The 21,116-nt window shown below is 39.3% G+C and overlaps 1 protein-coding gene across 1 annotated transcript; it reads right to left on the bottom strand.

The window, feature by feature from the left end:
- Positions 1-10,605: 10,605 nt before the first annotated feature.
- LOC147624166 (transcription factor bHLH89-like) lies at positions 10,606-13,513 on the bottom strand. Its single transcript, XM_086819894.1, has 3 exons — positions 12,595-13,513; positions 11,857-12,288; positions 10,606-11,048 (listed from the first exon to the last, which is right to left on the bottom strand). Exons 1-3 carry the CDS (start codon positions 13,456-13,458, stop codon positions 10,944-10,946), a joined length of 1,401 nt encoding a protein of 466 aa, XP_086676020.1. The 5' UTR covers positions 13,459-13,513; the 3' UTR covers positions 10,606-10,943.
- Between the last annotated feature and the right edge of the window lie 7,603 nt (positions 13,514-21,116).

The following is a 21,116-nucleotide window of genomic DNA, read 5'->3' as shown; positions in this document are numbered from 1 at the left end:
TAGTAGATACTACGGCCAAAATACCAAAAATGAGAAAAACCTTCTCGACAATTACTCATGCCAAATCACCGCCATCACGTCCTAGCCATATCGGCTTACGAGCACAAAGTCCGTCAATCTCACCAACCTACATAGGTTGTCCATTCAAACACATTCACATTAGCAACACAACACATAAGCATTAAATCCAACACTTAGTTCCAGCCATCCCTAATTTCATATGTCCTACACATAGAATATTTAGAATCACCCAAGTGCCATGTTACAAATATATTGGTATTTAGGTGTCCCTAATTAATCATAGAGGGACGGATGGATAAACACTAAAATCTCTCTTGCAGAGGATAGACTGCAGTTGTGCCATATCAATTGGCCCATGTTTGAAAGTAAGATTAGACGAGGTCAGGATAGGCATGGAAAAACCGCTCAGGTATCCATCTAAGAATTCGTAAATAGAGTCAATCTGTTCTTGAAGAGAATGTTTATCTTATTGTAAATGACTAAAAATGTGAATCGTTGGTGAAACGAAGTCAACACATACCTCGATCTCGTTGATAGTGTCCAGTTGAAATTATATGGCAAAATCAATTTTAACACTCTAAAGATAGGTGTCTTTATACTTTCCATGTATAGGAAATGTAAATTTCTTCAACATAATTCATGAGAAACTAGACATCATACAAATAGAATATAAATTAATTATTGATATAAAGATGAGAGAATCTTACCTTGAGTTGAGAATTGACTTTCAATACATCTAAAATTTAAGCACAATATATAAACATGAACATAATGAATGCCTAATAGTAATTATAACAATGTTGATTAATAAAATAAAAACATGGATTTAACTATTTCATGATAAATGTCTCTTAGAAATTAAAATAAAAAGTTCAAGTCATAAACGAGTTAATGTCAAAAGATATTACTAGGAGGAAAAGGTATTATGTGATCTCTTAAGGTCTCTATACTAAAGGGTTCGTCTTAAGGTTTGTACAATCTTTTAATGAAAGAATTGTGATCATGCATTTGGGCTAATGGAGTTCCATTTGAACTCACATATTCACAGACAACTAGTTAAAATTTCTAACACATCTTCTAGTGTCTCTAATTCAAACTAAAGCTTTAAATTTAAACAAGACTAATAGGTTTTGAAACAATTTAAATAAACAAGTCTATATAGTTAGCTTAATGCCAAATGAGATGATGATGAAAAGATTAATTTGCATTTGAAGTTATGATAAAAAAAAATAAACTTGAATAATAAATATGAAACTTGGCAATCATCATAAGATTGAGTCAAGAGTAAGAAGGTCACACCTTACATTTGATTCAATTGCAATAATGTTCTATATTGAAAATACTTCATTGAGAATTAGAGAGAAAAATGAGAAAGCAATGTGAACTCATTGAAATATAATTTTTCTAAACTATAGATATCTGAAAGAAGGTTACAAGAATAATTGAAGTAAAGATTTGATAAAACAAAATGCTCCTAAGAAATTTTGCCTAGGGCGGCCAAGGGTGCCAAGAGCCTCATTCATACAGTCTAAATAGATGATGGGGAAAACTACTCATAAGGTGGGTAATGGTTTATCGAAAATTCTTGTATGAAGTTAGAGATGTGGATGCGTATTTCCGACACCATATGAAAGAAGAATAAATCTATGATTTAGATAAAGTATCTGGGTAAGCACTATGGGTTAAGGTTGTGATGTCAAAATCCACCACTTTTATTGCCGAATCCTAAACAATTCCACGCGTCCATAAAATGAGAGGTCCCCATCCATCAAGTAAAAACCAAGGAGGAGGTTTGTGGTCAATGAGCTTTTCCACCACCAAGAGATAAATGTGTAGTCTCGATGTGTCTCTAAGAGCCAAAAGGAGTGGCTGGATTGAAGACTGATTGACCATTGTTATAGAATCCAAGCCTAAGTATATGAAATAGAAACTTTGTCTCAAAGTCCTGTCAAATTAGCTTGTAAACAAAAGTGTTTTATTGAAAATTGAGGCACTATTCTCATAGAAGTTTCAATCACATAAACTAGAAAACTTTAAAAAGATTGAATATGGAACTTTGATTAAATAAGAAACATAAATTTAACTTAAACTCTTTCTTTTGCCACCACTAAAAATTGAAAATTCTTTACATTAATGAGAGTTAAGGTCGTAAGACATTATTTGGGAAATGAAATAAGGGAAAATTTATAAACTAGGCAAGTCTGAAGAAAATCTCCAAACAACGTCTTATAGCCAACAAGGATCTCATGTGAACCCACATTTTTATAAGCCAAGATAATAAGAAAGGATCAAATACTTAATTTATCCTATGCTTTATTGAGATTGTCTTATGGGAGCCTCTAATTAAAACCCTCACACCAGACATAAATTAGTGCTCGAGTGTCACATTTTTATAAGCCAAGATAATAAGAAAGGATCAAATACTTAATTTATCCTATGCTTTATTGAGATTGTCTTATGGGAGCCTCTAATTAAAACCCTCACACCAGACATAAATTCGAGTGCTCGAGTACGTGAGGAATAAGGTTGCTAGGCTCCTCAAGGTTAAAGAGTTTAATTCATTGTTGGAGGTGCAAGATAGACTAAGAGAAAAATTTACTTATGATGTCTGGTATATACAAATATCCCTTTACACGTGGTCTAGGAGTGAGGTCAAACTAGAATAGAACTTTCTCTAATAGGCATTATTATCTGAAGTTTTAATAAGGTTTTTATGCACCGCCTCACCCGGTGCATAAAAACCTTATTAAAACTTCAGATAATAATGCATATATATATATATATATATATATATATACATACATATACATACACATACACATACACATACACATACATATACATATATACATACATACACATACACATACACATACACATACACATACATATACATATATATATATACATATATATATATATATATATACATATATATATATATACATATATACATATATACATATATACATATATACATATATACATATATATATATATATATAATTTATATATTTAAATGTTTAGCTTTTGTAAGATAAAGTTTACATAAGCTTTGAATCCAACACTTAGTTCTAGCCATCCCTAATTTCATATGTCCTACACATGGAATATTCGAAATCGCCCAATTGCCATGCTACAAAAATAGTGGTAATTAGGCATCCCCAATTAACCACAGAGGGATGGACGGACAATGCTGCTGTTTTAGATCTGCATTCATGTAAGGAAATTATCACGGCGAGAGCAGAGAAAAGGTAAGTGATGCTATTACGCAGATTTAATTGCTCTAACACTATTCCTAAAGCTATTATATGTTTGTGGTTAGGGACATGTCTAATATTTGGATTGTTTCCTTGTTTCTTGAATGGACATAGAGTGTCTCTTTTAGAGGAGATTGTAAAAGAGGATAATGCAATGCAAGACATGGACATAGAAAGTGTAGAGCTATTGCATGCAGTAGCCAAGCAGGTATATGACCTCAGAGGCACATCTGAGGCAGCAAATGGGAAAGAGGCAAGTGACGTAGAAGAAGAAATTGACGACAATGACAAAGACTATGTGCACTTTTTGAATAGTAGGTGGTAGGAAAACGGGGCCATGGGTGGAGGGCATGGACAGTGCTGCAGGCTGCATTTGAGAGTACATCAAAAGAGGGTGACCAAAGCACAGTGTTGGAAGACGACAAACTTGATGTGATTTTCATTGCTAGGTTTGTGCATCCAAAGAAGGAGGCTGTGCGGATGGCTTCCATGGTGATGCGAGAAAGGTAGTGCTGAATGAGTCACGAACCATTATGCCTCATGATGTGCTTACTGTGCAGAGCCTTTTCTAGAAGAGGATACACAAGAAGGGGTTGTAGGTGGATGCGCTTTGAATGTTGGACCAGCCTTGTCAGTGCCTGTTTTGAAGTCAATGCAACCATGGGGGAAGAAGGCTTTGGGAATAGAGTAGGGGTTATGTAAGGGCAAAGAGGTGGTGTACACCGCATAGACTTTCAGTGAAGAAGGTTTAGAAGAGCATATGCAAGAAGGTGTTGCAGGTGGTGCTATGGGACGAGAGTGCCATGGATAGAGGTAGAGTCACTTTGAATGTTGGGCCATACATGTTAGTGCATGTTTGAAGGTAGTGCAATCAGTGTTGACATCGACATGGGAGGAGAAAGCACTTAGGTAGAGAAAGGGCATAGAGGTGCTGGCAGTTTTGACATCGACAAGTTGGGAGGAGGCATCATAGTTGAAGGGGGTGCAATGTCTGTTTCCAAAGAGGTGGTGGAAGGACATGAAGCTTATCTTGGTGCGGGGTTAGAGGCCCAAGACAGTAAGCAAGTTGCGAGCCTAGAAGAAGCTGATGCTCAAAGTGCTGCATGGAGTTGTGAGGAGGATATGCCTGTCATCAATCTCTTTCAAAGCCTGGTACTTTCTCTAAGAAAAAAAAAGCCCTTGGCAACCTTGATCGTAGAGGGATTGTTATGCCCACTGAAGCTGGTGTCCCTACCCTTGGCATCCCTGACTCTCCTCCGGTCATTAAGAGTCAGTCTGGTGCTGCCCCTAGCTGTAGGGTTATAAGATCCACAACCACCTGAACCAACTCTCTCAGTCTTTTGTATTCTTTTGAGCATATGGTTAAGAGTTAGTTTGGTACTGCCCCTACCCGTAGGGTTCTAAGATCCACAGCCACCTGAAATTGCTCGATCAGTCTTGTTGTATTCTTTTGAAAGCCTACGGCATTTGCCAGAATTGTTATGAATACCAGAATTGTTATGAATATGCATTACTTTTCTTTTTTAAAAGAAATTTGTTTGAATATTTTAGTTGTCTATTGAGTTTTACAATTTGGTCTATGTCACACGATGTGTGTAGGTCTCTTCAGAACAACTATCCCAAGAAATTGATACTCCTTGACTTGAATGGGATGCTGCTGAAGCAATGGGTATGGGAAAGGTGTCACTCATGTCTGGGCTTACAAAGTTTTTCTCCATCTTGTCCGCACACTTCAGAGTAGCCACTAGGTGAAGCGTTACTGATAAGAATCTATGGCCCCTACTTCATCTCATCTATAACACCTTGAATAAAGTAGGGGAACAAGAAGTGTCATTTGAGTTTCTCTTCTCCCAAGAGCAGTGTGCCACAAGAGATGAGTATTGCCACCCATCGTGCGGCTAGATCAACGTCTATTTCAAACCCTTTGCCGTCATGTCTAGATATGCCATTGAGTTTGATCCCAAATACACTTTGATGATTGATGACATAAAGGAGAAGGGTGTGCTGAATCCACCACACACATGTATTTCACCGCGATGGAGTACAATGGTGACCCTAATAACAATGAGCTCCTAACAATCTTGTTGCCATACTTTCTAGGTTAGCAGAAGTTCCAGCAATGGTGCTTGAATTTCTGAGAGCATACCCATATGGTTTACCACCTATTTCAGGTCGCAGGAGAGAATACCCATATGATTACCACATGTTTCCTGTTTCATGTCGCAAGAGAACAAATTGGTATGTCACTAATAATTTACTGCAACAAACTATAGACACCCATCCAGAGTATAATGATCATATTCTTAAGGAAGGTTTTAAATTGGTATTTGCAAATCCAATGCCAAAGACATGGATGGTTTTGAAAGAAGGTTGAATGCACTCCTAGATGCTACTAGAGAACTCTCTCTCTCTCTCTCTCTCTCTCTCTCTCTCAGTGTAGTTTTAAAATGTGCTTGACTAGGTTAACTTGAGAGGTTTGTGTGTGTGTGTGCATGTAACAACACAAAAGAAGTGTATGTGGTGTAGTAGTACTACTATCTAGAGCTTAGTTCTAATACAAAATGTAGTCTACCAGTAGTTAGGGCAGAGAGAGAGAGAGAGAGAGAGAGAGTATTGTGCAGGTGACAACATAAAATAAACGTTTGTGCAGACTAACACTGATAGGAAAGGAGATTTAGTACTAAAGACCATATTAGGGAGTTTGGGAAAATCCCAATTTCTATTTTGCAAGATCAAAAAATAGGGGGCACGGTAAACCCTTTTACGATTTTGTCAAAACCACCTCATGTGACATATCATTGGAAAGCTCTTGAAGAGTAGGTTCTAAATCCACATCCTCCAAGACAACTTTGGAATTGGTATGCTTAAGATATAGCAAAAAGTAGGTTGAAAAGAAAATTCCCAAAGTAATGGGATTTTCCCAAACTCCCTAATATGGTCTTACTATGTTAGTGCTAAAATAGTATACAGTCTATTATAATAATAGAGAGAGAGAGAGAGAGAGAGAGAGAGAGAGAGAGAGAGAGAGAGTATTGTGCATGTGACTAACACAAAAGAGGTGTTTGTGCATGCTATTACTGATATAGGTAAAGCAGTTTAGAACTATGCTAGTTCTAAAACAATATACATTCTTTTTATAATTAAGAGAGAGAGAGAGAGAGAGAGAGAGAGAGAGAGGGTATTACGTAGGTGACAACACAGAAGAAGTGTTTGTGCATAAGGTAGTTTAAAACTATGTTAGTACTAAATAGTGTATTATAATAACTAGAGAGAGAGAGAGAGAGAGAGAGAGAGAGAGAGAGAGAATATTGTGTAGGTGACAACACAAAAGAAGTGTTTGCAGACTAACACTAATAAGAAAAGTAGTTTAAAACTACGTTATACTAGATAGTGTATTATAATAACTAGGGGGGAGAGAGAGAGAGAGAGAGAGAGAGAGAGAGAGAGAGAGAGAGAGAGATTATTCTTTATGTGACTAACACAAAAAGTGCTTGTGCATACTATTACTGATATAGGTAAAGTAGTTTAGTACTATGGTAGTACTATCTTAGTACTAAAACAATATGCATTCTTTTAATAATTAGGAGAGAGAGAGAGAGAGAGTACATGTTACAAACACAAAAGAAGAGTGAGTGTAGCCTAATATTAATGGTACTATGCTAGTACTAATATTAATGCAGTGTGTAGTTTATAAGTAAGTAGAGCTTTACTACAGTGCACATGAATGTGTTGAATTATAAGTAGAATGACAATAAAATGTTCAGCATATATGATGAATTACCATTACTCAGCATGTATTTACAATGTGACACAATAGTGGCAGTCTCGAGGAGAACTGTTACGTGCTAAAGCCCCAACACAGTCTGTGCCTCTATGCTCTTCCCGCATACGGCATACGTTAGTGATAGAATCCTCCACGGATTGATCTGAATAGGTGGCCATTATGTATTTATTAGATTCTTCAAAATTTCCGTGCCCTAGAACCGCTCCTACCAGCTTTCCCAAAATGATATTAAATAGACTACAAGGGTGCAACAGTACCCCTACACAGATAGGAGGGCCACGAAGTCTTTCCACACGCTCATTGCCACTTAAACCAAAGGTAACTCCTTTCGGAGTGCAACAATAAGACGAGGGCTACCTCAGAATCCCAACCTTCTTTCATGAATAATGACTCCTTATAGCCATATCCAGCATCATGTAAGCCATAAAGGGGAATTGTAACACGAAAATCTTAACTATCATGAATACTGATCAAACACAAACATGCCAGAGAAAAGAGTGGAGAGAACAGTCCTGCACAGTAGACCACACTAGGGGCCAGAAGATGGGCTGACCCTCCCAACCCCCCATACTTAGAAAGTGTGGATGAAAGAGATACTAGCAAGATAAGGTTTAGATAAACGTGGAGAGAGAGAGAGAGACAAAATATAGCAAAAACTTATTAAGATGCTTAAGCTAAAACAAGGCTTACAATATACCTTTCTCCTCTCACACAATATGAGAGAGAGTTGTTGTGGCACCATTAGCATCATTTAGTTCTGAGGACATAATAGTGGCTTTAGAAAAGTATCACATTTACCAAGTAGGCACTCCAGCTTATGCCATTCTCCTTCGGACAGACTGCAGCACTCCATAGGTCCCTCACTGATTGGTAAAACATAATGTGTACAATAAATTTTGTTTTCCCTATTGGCGTGCACACCTTTTATTAACAATCACACATGGCCCTGTGTAAGGAGATCACATTTGACCTCATGGTGTTCACTTTGCCCGATGACTCTGATTTCAGCTTGTAACTACCCTGAGGAAAGGATTTACCTTTGCCTCTTTCATTGACTGGCAGCAAAAGCCTGATCTCCTGTATGCATGATGATCTCCATGGGATTTGGGGGTTTCCATTCATCAAAGATGGATGTGGGTCCTGGACAAGCTAAGAAAGAAGTTTGACAGGTGGAGAGGAATGCAACAAAGTCTGGCTGGATAGGTGTTGGTCTTGAACACATACTGATTCTAGCCTTAATATACTTTCTCTCATGTTGGCGACCTTCTAAAAAAGATCTTAGGAGCTTGGAATCCCTATGCAGAAACGTGACGCCTTGACTTACAAAATCCCTAAAGTTTCTTGGGCCTATTGCGCCCTCCTAAGGTCCCAAGGAGGGCCTCCCAAACATTTTGGAAGTGGTAGATAGGTTAAGCGCAAAGTGGTTGATTAGGAGCCTCCTCTCTCCTTTGTCATGAGACTGGGCTAGATTCCTGCACGTGAACCAAACTAAAGCAATTCAAAAGATGGAATAACCTCCTTGGCCATGTTCTCTTCTTTAGTCCCATCTAGATTGTCCCTTTTGGTAGCACATTGATCAAAGGTATCTAGAACTCATGGAATATTAGAAAAGGGGAACTTTCCATATCCCCCTAACTATGTCCGAAAGTTAGCATCATGAAAGAGGATTTGGTCTAGTTCTCAGTCCTCCTTGCGGATTTCATCGGGGAGGGTGATTTGAAACAAGCTTACAATATGCAGAGTCGCGATGGACCTTTGGAATAAAAGGCTAAGGACATGAAAATCTCCAAGGGAATTGCAAGAAACTTTTAGACTCTTATAAAGAGACACACAATTTATACTCAATAGGTTGAGCCGGTGGGGCTCAGATTTCTCCCCACTCTTTTAGCTCAAAGGATATTTGTTGATCCATAAAGCTTTCACGTGGGGTAGCGAGCCAAGTCTGCTCCTAATCCCCCCCGGTAGCCCCTCCATCATCCTTGTACACTGTAAGCTGAGCAAAAGGTGGAACTTGTTGTGGGACATGTGCAAGTGGACTTCAGCTTCACTCATCTGTGGCCGCCGCTTGTCCAACCCAAAAAGTCCTTCGGTTAATCATGTACAAAGCTGTCTAGACTAGCTATAGAGCTCTTCAATTGGGCTTTCGAGAAGGAATTTGCAAGCGGTGTGGAAAAGTTGAGGAAACCATTGTCCATCTCTTCTTAGGATGTGATGGTAATAGGGAAGCCATTTCCTTTGTGCATATGTGCATCTCATCGGTCTTCAAGGGCCACCTTACTTGGGCAACACATTCTGCCAAGAGTAGTGCCTAACTGCCATACAAAACTGTGGAACCTCATTAGAGCAAAATTCATATGGTCCATCTGGATTATTGCGAGAAATCAAAAAGTGTTTAACAATGTGCTCATAGATGTTTTGCCTTGCATGAGAGAAAGCTTGTATATGTAGGTGAAACTGGTGGTGGCTAATGCCAAATCCAAAATGTGGGAAGTGTATATAAGGACAAGCGAGATGGAGGAAGCCATGCATACCCTAATTGTGAAAAGGCAATGCAATGCTCAAATTGCATACGTTAGGGAAGAATCCTGCACAAAAGTTGCGATACTAGCGGAGGAAGGAAAGAATCTTGAGGAAGAAGCGGAAGCAACTAGCCCGATTCATCTTAGATATTGTTATATCCAAAACTATAGCAGCTATTCAAAAATATAGCTAATATGTAATGGCTCTTCAAGAGGTTTCAGCAAGTTTTGAAGACTTCTCCGAACAAGAAAATAGATTATGCTTTTGATTAGGGAAAAAAAAAACTAAACACAGCTAATTTTGATCAAAAATAAATACGGTTGCATACATTATACTCGAACCTGTAGCTTATAGAACCTTCAGAATCTACAAACTAAACCGCCCTAATGGCTCTCCCGATACTAGTTACTCAGGTGAGCGCATTCGGTGTAGTGGAAGTTATACTTTATGTGCACATTGGCATTCTCTGCTTGGTACTCCTACATTATACCATGCACGTGTGTGCGCGTAGATGCTTTTTTAGCATAGAAAGTAGTTGATGTACACACTAAACAATGCTAACTCAGTAGTAGAGCTCCACAATATAATGTCTTGAGCAGACATTAAACTGGTAAAATACCGGAGTTTCATGTCTTTTCTCCCAGACTATCTCAATGAATCCTATCTCATCTTTGATCCCATATACCTCTAATCCTGACCCTATGTATATTGATCAAATCCATCATAGAATAAATACGTTTTGTGCTGTCAGCACACCATGATCTACTCTGACTCTCACACACACGTACACACCATGCTGCCAAGGCAGTGAAAATAATAATAATGGTTCTTTAGTGTAATTTTCAAAGCGTTGTGATTTTGTATAGCCTTCAATTTAAGAATTCAAAGTTTTGAAATTTTAGTCATAAAACCAATTAACGGGCACTTGGGTGATGTTTCATGAATGCAAAAAGCTAACACTCTCTTTCTCTTTCCGACAAAGAGAGAAGCCCCTTGTAGACAAAATAATAATGCCATCACTTTCCAAATCATACTCTTCAAACCTGGCCTTCAGAAATTTCTGAAGGACCTCATAGTTGGTCATAGCAGTGTAGGACTGACAAGAAGAAAAACTCCGGTAGACATTATAACTTCCTAATGGAGCTTTTAAATGAGCTCTCTGAAGGAATGGGATCCCGTGTGAGAAGTACTAAGCAAATCCCGTTTGTGGCTTGCGGGTAATGTATTCACCTAATTATGGTGGGCCTTAGATGAGAAAGCGTTTCAATTGCCCAAAGAGAATGCATCATATGTGATAATAAATAGATGGTATTGAGCTTAATGTCCGAGAAAGTATTAGATCATCTTGATTTTCAAAATTATGGGGTTAACTGCTGAGAAGCATGCTGCACGAACTGTTGATCAACGCTCTCTAGCAGCCGGCTTGCAATCTGCCCTGCAACAACCTCTCTTCCTTCTGGGATCTGCGAAGTTGCACTCAACGCGTCAGACAAATCGTTTTTCCTTCACACCCTGGACTTCAAAAAAGAAAAAACCACTTTTTTTCCAGTTTAACATAAACAGCCCTCTTTTAAAAGAGGGAAATTAGTGCATTTGCATTTCTTGCAAGCATATAATAAATATAGCATCCGTGCACAAAGTTGTCGTCCATCCATCCCCCTGCCACTATAGAACATGGGGTGTGCACTGAAGATTGCCCGCACAAATCTTGACCATCCATCTTCAAAGTAAACTCAGCCCAGTAAACTATGTAGTGTTGAAAAATAGTGTGGTATAAAAGCTTGAAACCACATGGTTCCATTGCTTGAAGGTATAGTATAGGGTAAGATGTTTCCAATGGTGAACCCAAGGTCTCAAGTTGAAATCCTCTTTTGCACATAACATCTTGCTCCAAATTTTTCTAAGTTCCAAACCCAAATTCACCCTCATCCCATGGTGTAAACAACGAAGTAAACCATGATTTGTCGAGTAAACTAGGAAGTAAACTATGGTCGCTTAGTAAACTATGATGGAATTTTTTTAGTTTACTCGGCCGAGCTTACTGGGCCGAGAATTCTTCATCCGACGGCCCGAAAAAGGCGTCACAATTTTTATCAATGCCATCCATTGATCTCACCTGACAAGGATCTTTAACAACTAGATGGGTCCCGACTCCCCAGGAGAAGCTTTGAGTAACTAGCCTAAGGCTGTTTCACACACTACATTGAGCCTTCATCCGAATTAAAAGAATGTGAGCCCAAGCAATGCATGGGTGAGAAGGGTTATTACAACCTTAGCATTCAGCATGTACACATTGTGGTTGTCAATCCTTGCACCATTAGCATGAAGAAGTTCCAGCTGAAGTTCATGCAGCATCAACACGACATTGAGCAGAAGGCTGTGTTGGAGGCAATGCTGGGTCACTTTGATGCTGGCTTCGTCGTCTGTGATCCGAACATTGACTTCTGTCTCATACTTTGATGTCATCTGCACACATGTGCTGGTTTTGAGCTCATGACAACCCTCATCAGAGATGAAGGTATGCTGCCTCCTCTCACATGATCTCGCCTCGCCACTGTTTTTTCTGTTCTCCGCGCCATCATCCCCCCCTTTCCTTCTCTTTGGATCCCTCAACTGCTTCACATGTTGTTGCAGCTCTTGCACTCTCTCCTTTAGCACTTTCACATGATCAATGGAATCCTGCACAATAGATGCCCTGTCTGCCTGCAATACAGCATCATTAGAGCAGACTTTGAGTAAAAAAACCCTTAAGAAAGCCCCTTGCATGCATTAGCCAAAAAGCTCATCAAGACACATGCTCTTTTACACTCTCTTGCAACTCACCCGATTGCTAAATAGGCCTTTGATTAGAAACTACCTATTTGCTTATTCAGAAACCTTAATGGGGCTAGACTCTTGAAGGTGCCCAATTGCTAAGTTTAGTAAAACCATGGGCTAACATGGAGGCAGCTACATTTTGCCAAATTAAAAAGTATGGAAGCCATTAGAGCTTGAGGCAAAGCTAAGTACCTTAGTTGGGTTGGGGATCAAAGACCTCAAAGCTTGGTACTTCTCATTCAGAAACTCTCTTCTCTGTCTCTCTGTCACGAAATGGCTAGTAGGTAGGCCCTTCTTTGCATGACCAACCGTAGGTGAGGCCAAATCTTCATCGTTGGAGTGGGTGCCGATTGAGGTCTGCTCAAAGAGAAGGACATGGCCAGGGATAAATTTGGAGGGCTTGTTCAAGGCATGCCTGAGAGAGGCCCTCTTTGCCCTCTGTCGAGAAAAGATGGAGGATTTCTTCGGTTGGGGCCACTCGGAGCAAAGGGCAGGCAGAGTCATGCCTTTGGCATGGGTTATAAGAGTGCTGAACAATTCGCTGGAGCTCATCAACCCTGATGGATTCATCAATGGGCGCACCATGGCTTGATCCAGCACAGAAGCATAGCTCTGATGGCCTTGATCATCATCATGGGCATGATGATGATGGTGCTGTTGATCATGTGGATGGGGATGCTGATGTTGTTGATCATGATGATGATGCTGTTGATCATGTGGACGCTGCTGAAGATGATGTTGTTGTTGGTGATGATGATGAGGATCATGTTGCTGGCTTTGCCGCTGCAAGAGCAGCATATCTTGCAATGCATAATGGCCGCGTTGCTCTCCTCCTTCTCGTTCTCCTCCTCCTGTCGCTGCTGCTGTCATCTCTAAGCTAGGATTGCGATTAGTGTGGTGTGTGAAGGGCTTCTGCTGCAGAAGCTCTTGCAGCACTAGGCTGGTGCAATTGTCTTCCTCTAGAGCAATGTGCAGTATCTGGTGTGTCTCAAGTGCTTTGTTGGTGGGTGTAGCAGGAGGAGGAGAAGGTAGGTTTTGATGGTGGGCTGCAGGCATCGCTCAACTGAGGACCAAATTAGCGTCCAAAAATGTTCAATTAAGACGGGGAGGGAGGATGCATGCATAGGCACTCTCAAAAGGGCAAAAAAGCATATTAATACTGAGTAAATGTGGCTAGAAACAAACTCAAAGTTGCGCGTTCACACTATCATAACCACTTTGGGGTCTCGTGATCAGGTCCCCCCAATGGTCATTGTGGTAGCCTTTATATGAAGAATATGATAGTGAGACCGCCAATTCAATCCACATAGAGGAATGATCAGGTCCCCCCAATGGTCATTGTGGTAGCCTTTATATGAAGAATATGATAGTGAGACCGCCAATTCAATCCACATGTTAGTGAGACTGCAAATTCCATCCACACCATGGGATTAAAGATATCTAAAATGAATTGTGTGCCAATGTACATTGAATGGTAATAAAGGTATAATTTACTTGTTTTAAAAAAATTAGGAGGAGGGAAAAAACACCAACAATTGGATGGATTAAAGAAAAACACTAACAACCTATTTCGTTTTTGCTAATCCCAATGCTTGTTTATAATAAAGCACGCAAAACACTACTAGTGCACCCTAGAAAGCTTAGCCTTGCTATTAAATATTCTAATAATGAGTATCTCAAATTTTAAAAGGGAAGATGCACCTCAACTTGATCTCTACACCACTCCTGACTCACATTAAGTAAACTATAAAGGCCTTAGCTTAACTCTACACCATGATATAAACAATAAACACAACATATGTTGATGTTATGATATAGAGCTCGCACACTCCCTAGCTAACCTCTCTTCCATGATGTTGATATATATAATGATGAGTAAATAACTCTCATGCACTCTATTTAATATAGCCAACTTTAAGTTGTCTAAGGTATCATTTAAGGGAAAGCTTATTTTTGAACAAAGAAACAGCATACACTAAAATCATCTCATGAAATGAGTGAAAACTGCAAGTGTGTTCCAATTATCAAAATACAAAGTCATCGTCGAGATGATTATCTTTACTCTAAGTAAAAAGTAGCAACCTCTCAATTTAGTTGGTGCAAAGTTTGTCATATTCTCTTTTCAAGTTGAGAAGACATCTCCTTTTTCAGTTCAAGAGCACATCAAGATGTGATATGTCAGGTTTTTGGCTCCCATTGATCATACATGATCTCATTGAGATTCTTCAAAGTAAGCACATCTCTCTCTCTCTCTCTCTCTCTCTCTCTCTCTCTCTCTCTCTCTCTGGTTTTTGGCTCCCATTGATCATACATGATCTCATTGACATTCTTCAAAGTAAGCACATCTCTCTCTCTCTCTCTCTCTCTCTCTCTCTCTCTCTCTCTCTCTCTCGCGTGCGCGCACGCGCGCGCGCGCACACACACACACACACACACACACACACACACACACATGCTTATCTCTTTGTGATCATCAAGTACATTATGTAGAAGGACTACATATTAGAGAAGCAATCAACTTGATAAAGTACATTACTTGGAATGACGTAGTACATATAAGAGAAGCAATCAACCTCATGATTGAAATTATAAACATTGCATCTAGCTACTTTGAGTTCTAGTTCCTTTTGACATTCTTCAAAGTGAGCACTTCTCTCTCTCTCTCTCTCTCTCTCTCTCTCTCTCTCTCTCTCTCTCTCTCTCTCTCCCCACATGCACACACACATGTTCATCCCTTTATGCTCATAAAGTACATTACTTAGAAGGACTACATATCATAGAAGCAATCAAGCTCATGATTATTTTTGTGATGAATCTTATGCTAAACGTTGCATCTAGCCTACTTTGAGTTCCAATTCTTTTTGGACATTCAAGCTCATGGCCACTCTACTTTTTTTTCATGCATCTGATGGTGGTGACAAAAAGATATTTAAACCCTCTATGGATGGTTTCCTTGTTTGTTTTTAAATTTGAAGTGCAAGTGCACTTCGACACACACACACACACACACACACACCCCACCACCACCACCATATATACCCCATTTACAACATACCGCGTCAACTCGCTAATGGGGTTCAAACCTATGACATCATGCTAGGTTACCAAACACCTTATTGAATTGAGTAAATGCTTGTTGGTGGTTTGCTTGTTTTCACTAAGAGCTATTTAATATATTAAAGTGTTATGGGTAAAACTCTGGCTCCCTTCTTGGTAGTAGAGTATAGTAGTTACTTGGGCAAGGGGCCAGTGATTGGAAGCTTACATGCAAATTCCAGATTCATGCTCTTTGAAACACACATACACGTCTTCATTCTTTACATATATGGTGGTTCTTAGATAGTCTCAAGAAGTTTGAACTAGCATACACTTCTCCATTTCAATAACAAATTTTTTAAATAAAAAAAGAACATTATATTACAATAAACAAAACCTTTCATCAATTTATATGTCCCAGATTTCTCTTTGCCTTTGATAACCTCGAATTGGATGGAGCTCTCTTTGGGAGTGGGCAGAAAGTTGCCAAGACTCCTTCCATAACAAAATATGAATCACTCATTGACTTTAACAAATATAATCTTTCCAAGATAGTTTATACTAGTATATCAAGGCTTTTGAAGTTTTCCCTCTTGATTTGCTAAATAAGAGTTTACACACATAAGTATATTAAAATGGGCACCTTTTAACTTATAAGTGTGAAATCTAATCGCATCCTTTTTTAATGACTATTCAAATTCATTATTATCATTTTATTCATAAAAACACATGATGCAAACACTATTCAAATTCATTATTATCATTTTATTCATGAAAACACATGATGTAAGCACATAAGTATATTAAAATGGGCACCTTTTAACTTATGAGTGTGAAATCTAGTCCCATCCTTTTTTCATGACTATACAAATTCATTATTATCATTTTATTCATAAAAACACATGATGCAAACACTATTCAAATTCATTATTATCATTTTATTCATGAAAACACATGATACAAGCACCCAATAAGAGAATGCATCGAAGAAAGTGGAAGGGTGCCTGATTGGGGCATGCAAAGAGAAAGTGAAAAAATAAAAGAGAAATTGTCTTTATGGCCTTCTCAAGTGAAAGAAGACATCTTATGTCAAGATTTTGGCTTATGGGCATTTTTCAATTCATTTGTAAATAGTGATAAATAAGTCTATGTGTTTAAAAAATATGAAATAGGCTTAGCAAGGTTATCCATAAGAGTGTCATGCTTCTAATTTTTTCAAACACCTTGGCCTCCTCTCTAACATGTACTTGGAAGTGTTACCAGGTTCAATTAAATGAACTTGAAATCTCCTTTCCCACTCTACCTTGTCCTTCAATGATGAAGAATGTTTATGACTCGTCTATATCACTTCATTATGTACAAGATGTTGGGATGGAAAAATGGCATGTAAATATGATGGTGAGAAATCACACACTCTATATAAATAAAATGAAGCTTGCCCTTGGTGAGAAGTTGAATCTATCATTTCATGTTAACATTTCTTGGTGGTCTTGGATGAAGTGTTGTCAACAAGATGCAAATCCTATTATATTAATGGGCGTCATCAATGTTTGCAAGAACGTCTAAATTACCAAGGTAAAGTTGTGAGAGACTTTGAACTGCTCCGTGTGGATTCAAAGAACAATATATACATATATATATATATATATAATTCGGATCACGCGTTTGTAGTACCAAAGTGCTGCTCTGCAGATATGGTGCGCTACTTGAAGATATTGCCAACAAACATCAGGTATGCCCGTATTTGCTCCGTGAAACCCTTTCCATCGACTTACTTTCGTCCATGCGCCCCTCTATACGTGAGGAAATGTGAGCTACTTCCATCGCTTGTTTGTGATGCCTCCACCCAAAGGCCCATACATACATACATAAATATATAATATATATGTCTGTACATGTATATGTGTGTATTAAATGCATGTACATGAAATGCAAATAAACAAATACATACATACACATCTCTTGTGGAGAGAGAGAGAGAGAGGGAGAGAGAGAGAGAGAGAGAGAGTGCATACATATGGATGTACAAATTTGTCACTACCTAGAACCATGGCGAGAAAAGTCTTTAAGGATTTCTTTGCTCTTTGTCCTAGGGCATGTGTACATTAGCATAAAGCCAACCATCCCATACTTGCCTCTTACTACCCCAACACGACAAATCCTTCTAGTCCTTTGTGCCAGACATGTTTCATCTATGTAATATTTTGAATTGATAGATCAACAAAAAACTCTGCCATTAATGAAGATGTAATTATTGTAAATAAGTGGTTGTAACTCATGGCATTAAATCCACCAGTTGTTGCTTACAAGCATCCATGTGGATGAAAGGATGAAGATGAAAGGAAAATCTGGTTACTTAGACATAACACTGTTGTAGATTAAATGGGTAATCCTAATATGGGATTGATCATGGTGATAGACATAAGATTAAGGTGGATTATACCACACTAAAAACATGACTAGAGAGAAAGAGATTGCACACTCAACACAAGTTCTCTATTGCATATCACCAATGAACCATACAATGATATAGGCCTTCTAGCCTTATCCCACTTCACACATCATCATCCATGTGGCACTTTCTTTTCCGCTCTTTTGGTCAACACCACACACCATACAATATCACATGTGGCATTCTTATCTTACCACAATATCTTGCACCTCTAGGGTGCTTTCCCACATACATACAACACCGCGATTACATCTCTCAATACCCCCTCTTAATCGAGGTGTTCCACAACTCACCCATCACCCATCACCCATATCAATGTAGCATTGCACAATCACAACCGCTACCCCTCAACACTCCCCCCCTCAATGATACATTGAAGTTTTAGCCCTAACGAACGTGTGTGTGCGTGTCTACCATCTTAGACACCGAGTCCATTTTGATTCGACTCACTCACAGTGGAACCACTGAGTTTGATTTGAACGTAGAAGTTTGGGTGTGGGAACCAACCCATGCGCACACACCTCGCACGTGCATCGCTCATGCACACATCACGACAACCATTTTGAGCTTCTCGAGGAGCTCGAACAGGGAAATCCTCATACCATTGGGTGATTATAAAAAGTTCTCGTTTTGAGCATGCATGCTCGGGTAGTTATCCATTATCAGTTGTGGGTGAGAATAAAAATTACAAAGTCTTTTAGCCAAAGTTGGGGAGGGTACCCATCAAATCATGAACTAGCTCTTAAAAGCCTTGTGTGTGAAATTGGCCTTAGCCAACAAATGAGTGTCTACCCTTTTTTAAACAAAATAAACAAGTATGAAGCTTTAATTTTAACTTTGGTGAACAAGCTTCAAAGGAGTGTGTGAGGCTTAACTAAAGCCTATATTTTCTTAAAAAAAGAAGAAGAAAATGAATCTTTCTCTGCTACGTGACATCTTTTCTGCACCGCGTATCCTCCTTGCACATAGCGCCAATGTACATACGGCCAGCCTTTTTCCCGACGCTAAATGCGCTATTGGAGGGTCCCGCACAGTCACAAGCTCTTCTTATCTCTTCCCTTCACTTCCATGTGCCGGCCATCATCCCTCTACTGTCATGCTCCTCTTGAGCTATCATGGCGAGCTCTAAGTTTGAAGCCTTCTTCTCTGAGCTATAAGGTCTATGGTCTGGCCTGTACCTTCTCTTTTTGCAAACTCGACGCCACCTGGGTCAACTCCTTCCTCACCAAGTTTTGTGCAAAAGATCCTCTGAGCTTTAATGGAGACCTTCGGCTCCACAATTTGTGCATGACTCTCTCCCACTTCACCTGTCTACGAGAGTGTTGTTTCTGTGTCTCCTCCTCTCAAGGCGGCTGCCTGCTTCCATAGCCTGCACTAATCAATGGCTCCCCTTTGTTGGCCCTCACAACAACGACAAGCATGAAGAGTTCTACTACACAGCTGGGACTAAGACCCAGGAAGATTTGATGCAGGAGCTCCAAGAAGCTCTGCACAGTGATATGACTTCAACTCTCCACTTGGTTCTTCTTTATGTTGCTGGTCTTGCTGCCTACTCAATTTCTCTTTGATTTTCCTACCATGTCTAAAATTTTGATGACCTTTAGCTGCCTCAATCGAAGCTTCACAGAGGCTCTTCTTGTAGAGCCTTCTCTATTCTCACACCTTCATCTTCAAGTTGTTGCCATTTTCTTTGACTACATTGACTAAGCTCTCATTGAGCTCCAAAATTGCATGCTCTCTAGTGTGTTGATGCATCTTCTTTTCCTCAATTAACAAACCTCCATCATGAGGTTTTTTATGGTCACTATCATGACCTTTGTGAGCTCCGAATTGAGCTCCAAATCGTAGCTCTCCTTACGGCTAAAGTTTAACTCCTTAACCTTCAAGTTGAGGTTTTCGAGATAGCCATTGACATGGCCTCTATGAGCTCCAAAATTGACATGGCCTCTATAGATATCCATTGACATGGCCTCTATGAGCTCCAAAATTGAGCTCCATGATGTGTATGCTTCATCCCCACACACCATCTTCAAGGGTGCTTCTTAAAAGTGGTTTCTCACAAGAACCAAGGTGCAAACAAATGTGAAAGCTCCAAAGGCTTCCACCAAACATTGCCCATACTTCATGAGCATACCAATGAGCATCTTTCCTTTCCAATGTGCTCAACCATGGACTTCTTCCAAACCCATACCGCTTGTCCCTTCTTAGACAAGCATTGCATCTATTACACTCTTTGCCCAAATGCAAACAACCATGGGACTTCTCATCCCATAAATTAATAACCCTTCTTTGAAATACGAGCATTCTTCTATGCTCAAACACCAAATTAGAGGCAAAATCACCAAAATACCTTCACAAATCTCCTTCGCAGCTTCTCCTTAATGATGGCAACTCGATTTTGCATCCCCCATAATGTAAATCTTCACTTCAATCTTGACGACGGTGGCTCCATTGCATCTCCCTTGATGCAATCTTCAATTGGCAGCTTCTAGTCTCCATCTTCTAATGAAAATCTCTCTCAAATCCTCACAAATGCAAATATAAACGATAATATGAGTGTGCATAATTTTTTTTAAAATAAAATGCTAATACATAATGAAATGCTTAATCAAATAACCTCATAAACAAGAAAACTTTACATAGATATTCACCATGACCAAGAGCCCACCCAAGCTTTGATACCATGTTAACAATCCTAATATGGGAGTGATTATGGTGATAGACACAAGATTAAGCATAAGTTTAAGGTGGATTATACCACACTAAAAACTCCAAGACTAGAGAGAGAGAGAGAGAGAGAGAGAGAGAGAGAGAGAGATTGCACACTCAACACAAGTTCTCTATCGCATATCATGAATGAACCATACAATGATATGGGTCTTCTAGCCTTATCCCACTAGCCTTATCCCACTTTACACATCATCATCCAAGTGACACTCCCTTTTCCACTCTTTTGGTCAACACTCACACACCATACAATATCACATGTGGCATCAATATCTTGCACCTCTAGGGTGCTTCCCCACATATACACAACACCACGATTACATCTCTCAACACCCCCTCTTAATCGGGGTGTTCTACAACTCACCCGTCACCCACATCAATGTAGCATTACATAGCCGCAATCGCTACCTCTCAACAAAAATGTCATTTTCGATTTCAAGCAAGTCCTAAGTGAACGACTTTGAAAAATAGTGTTAAAATTAGGCTATATTTCAAGGAT

This window comes from Cibotium barometz, chromosome 25 (assembly GCF_041138505.1).
Source record: "Cibotium barometz isolate CiBa-2024 chromosome 25, ASM4113850v1, whole genome shotgun sequence".
Classification (NCBI taxonomy): domain Eukaryota; kingdom Viridiplantae; phylum Streptophyta; class Polypodiopsida; order Cyatheales; family Cibotiaceae; genus Cibotium; species Cibotium barometz.
This window is presented reverse-complemented; position numbering and strand designations above follow the sequence as displayed.

Coding starts and splice junctions, on each gene's coding strand:
- LOC147624166 (XM_086819894.1), bottom strand. CDS start 13,458: ATGCCTGCAGCCCACCATCAAAACCTACCTTCTCCTCCTCCTGCTACA. Junction 12,289..12,594: donor TGATCCCCAACCCAACTAAG/GTACTTAGCTTT, acceptor GCTGTATTGCAG/GCAGACAGGGCATCTATTGT. Junction 11,049..11,856: donor TGTACATGCTGAATGCTAAG/GTTGTAATAACC, acceptor GCAACTTCGCAG/ATCCCAGAAGGAAGAGAGGT.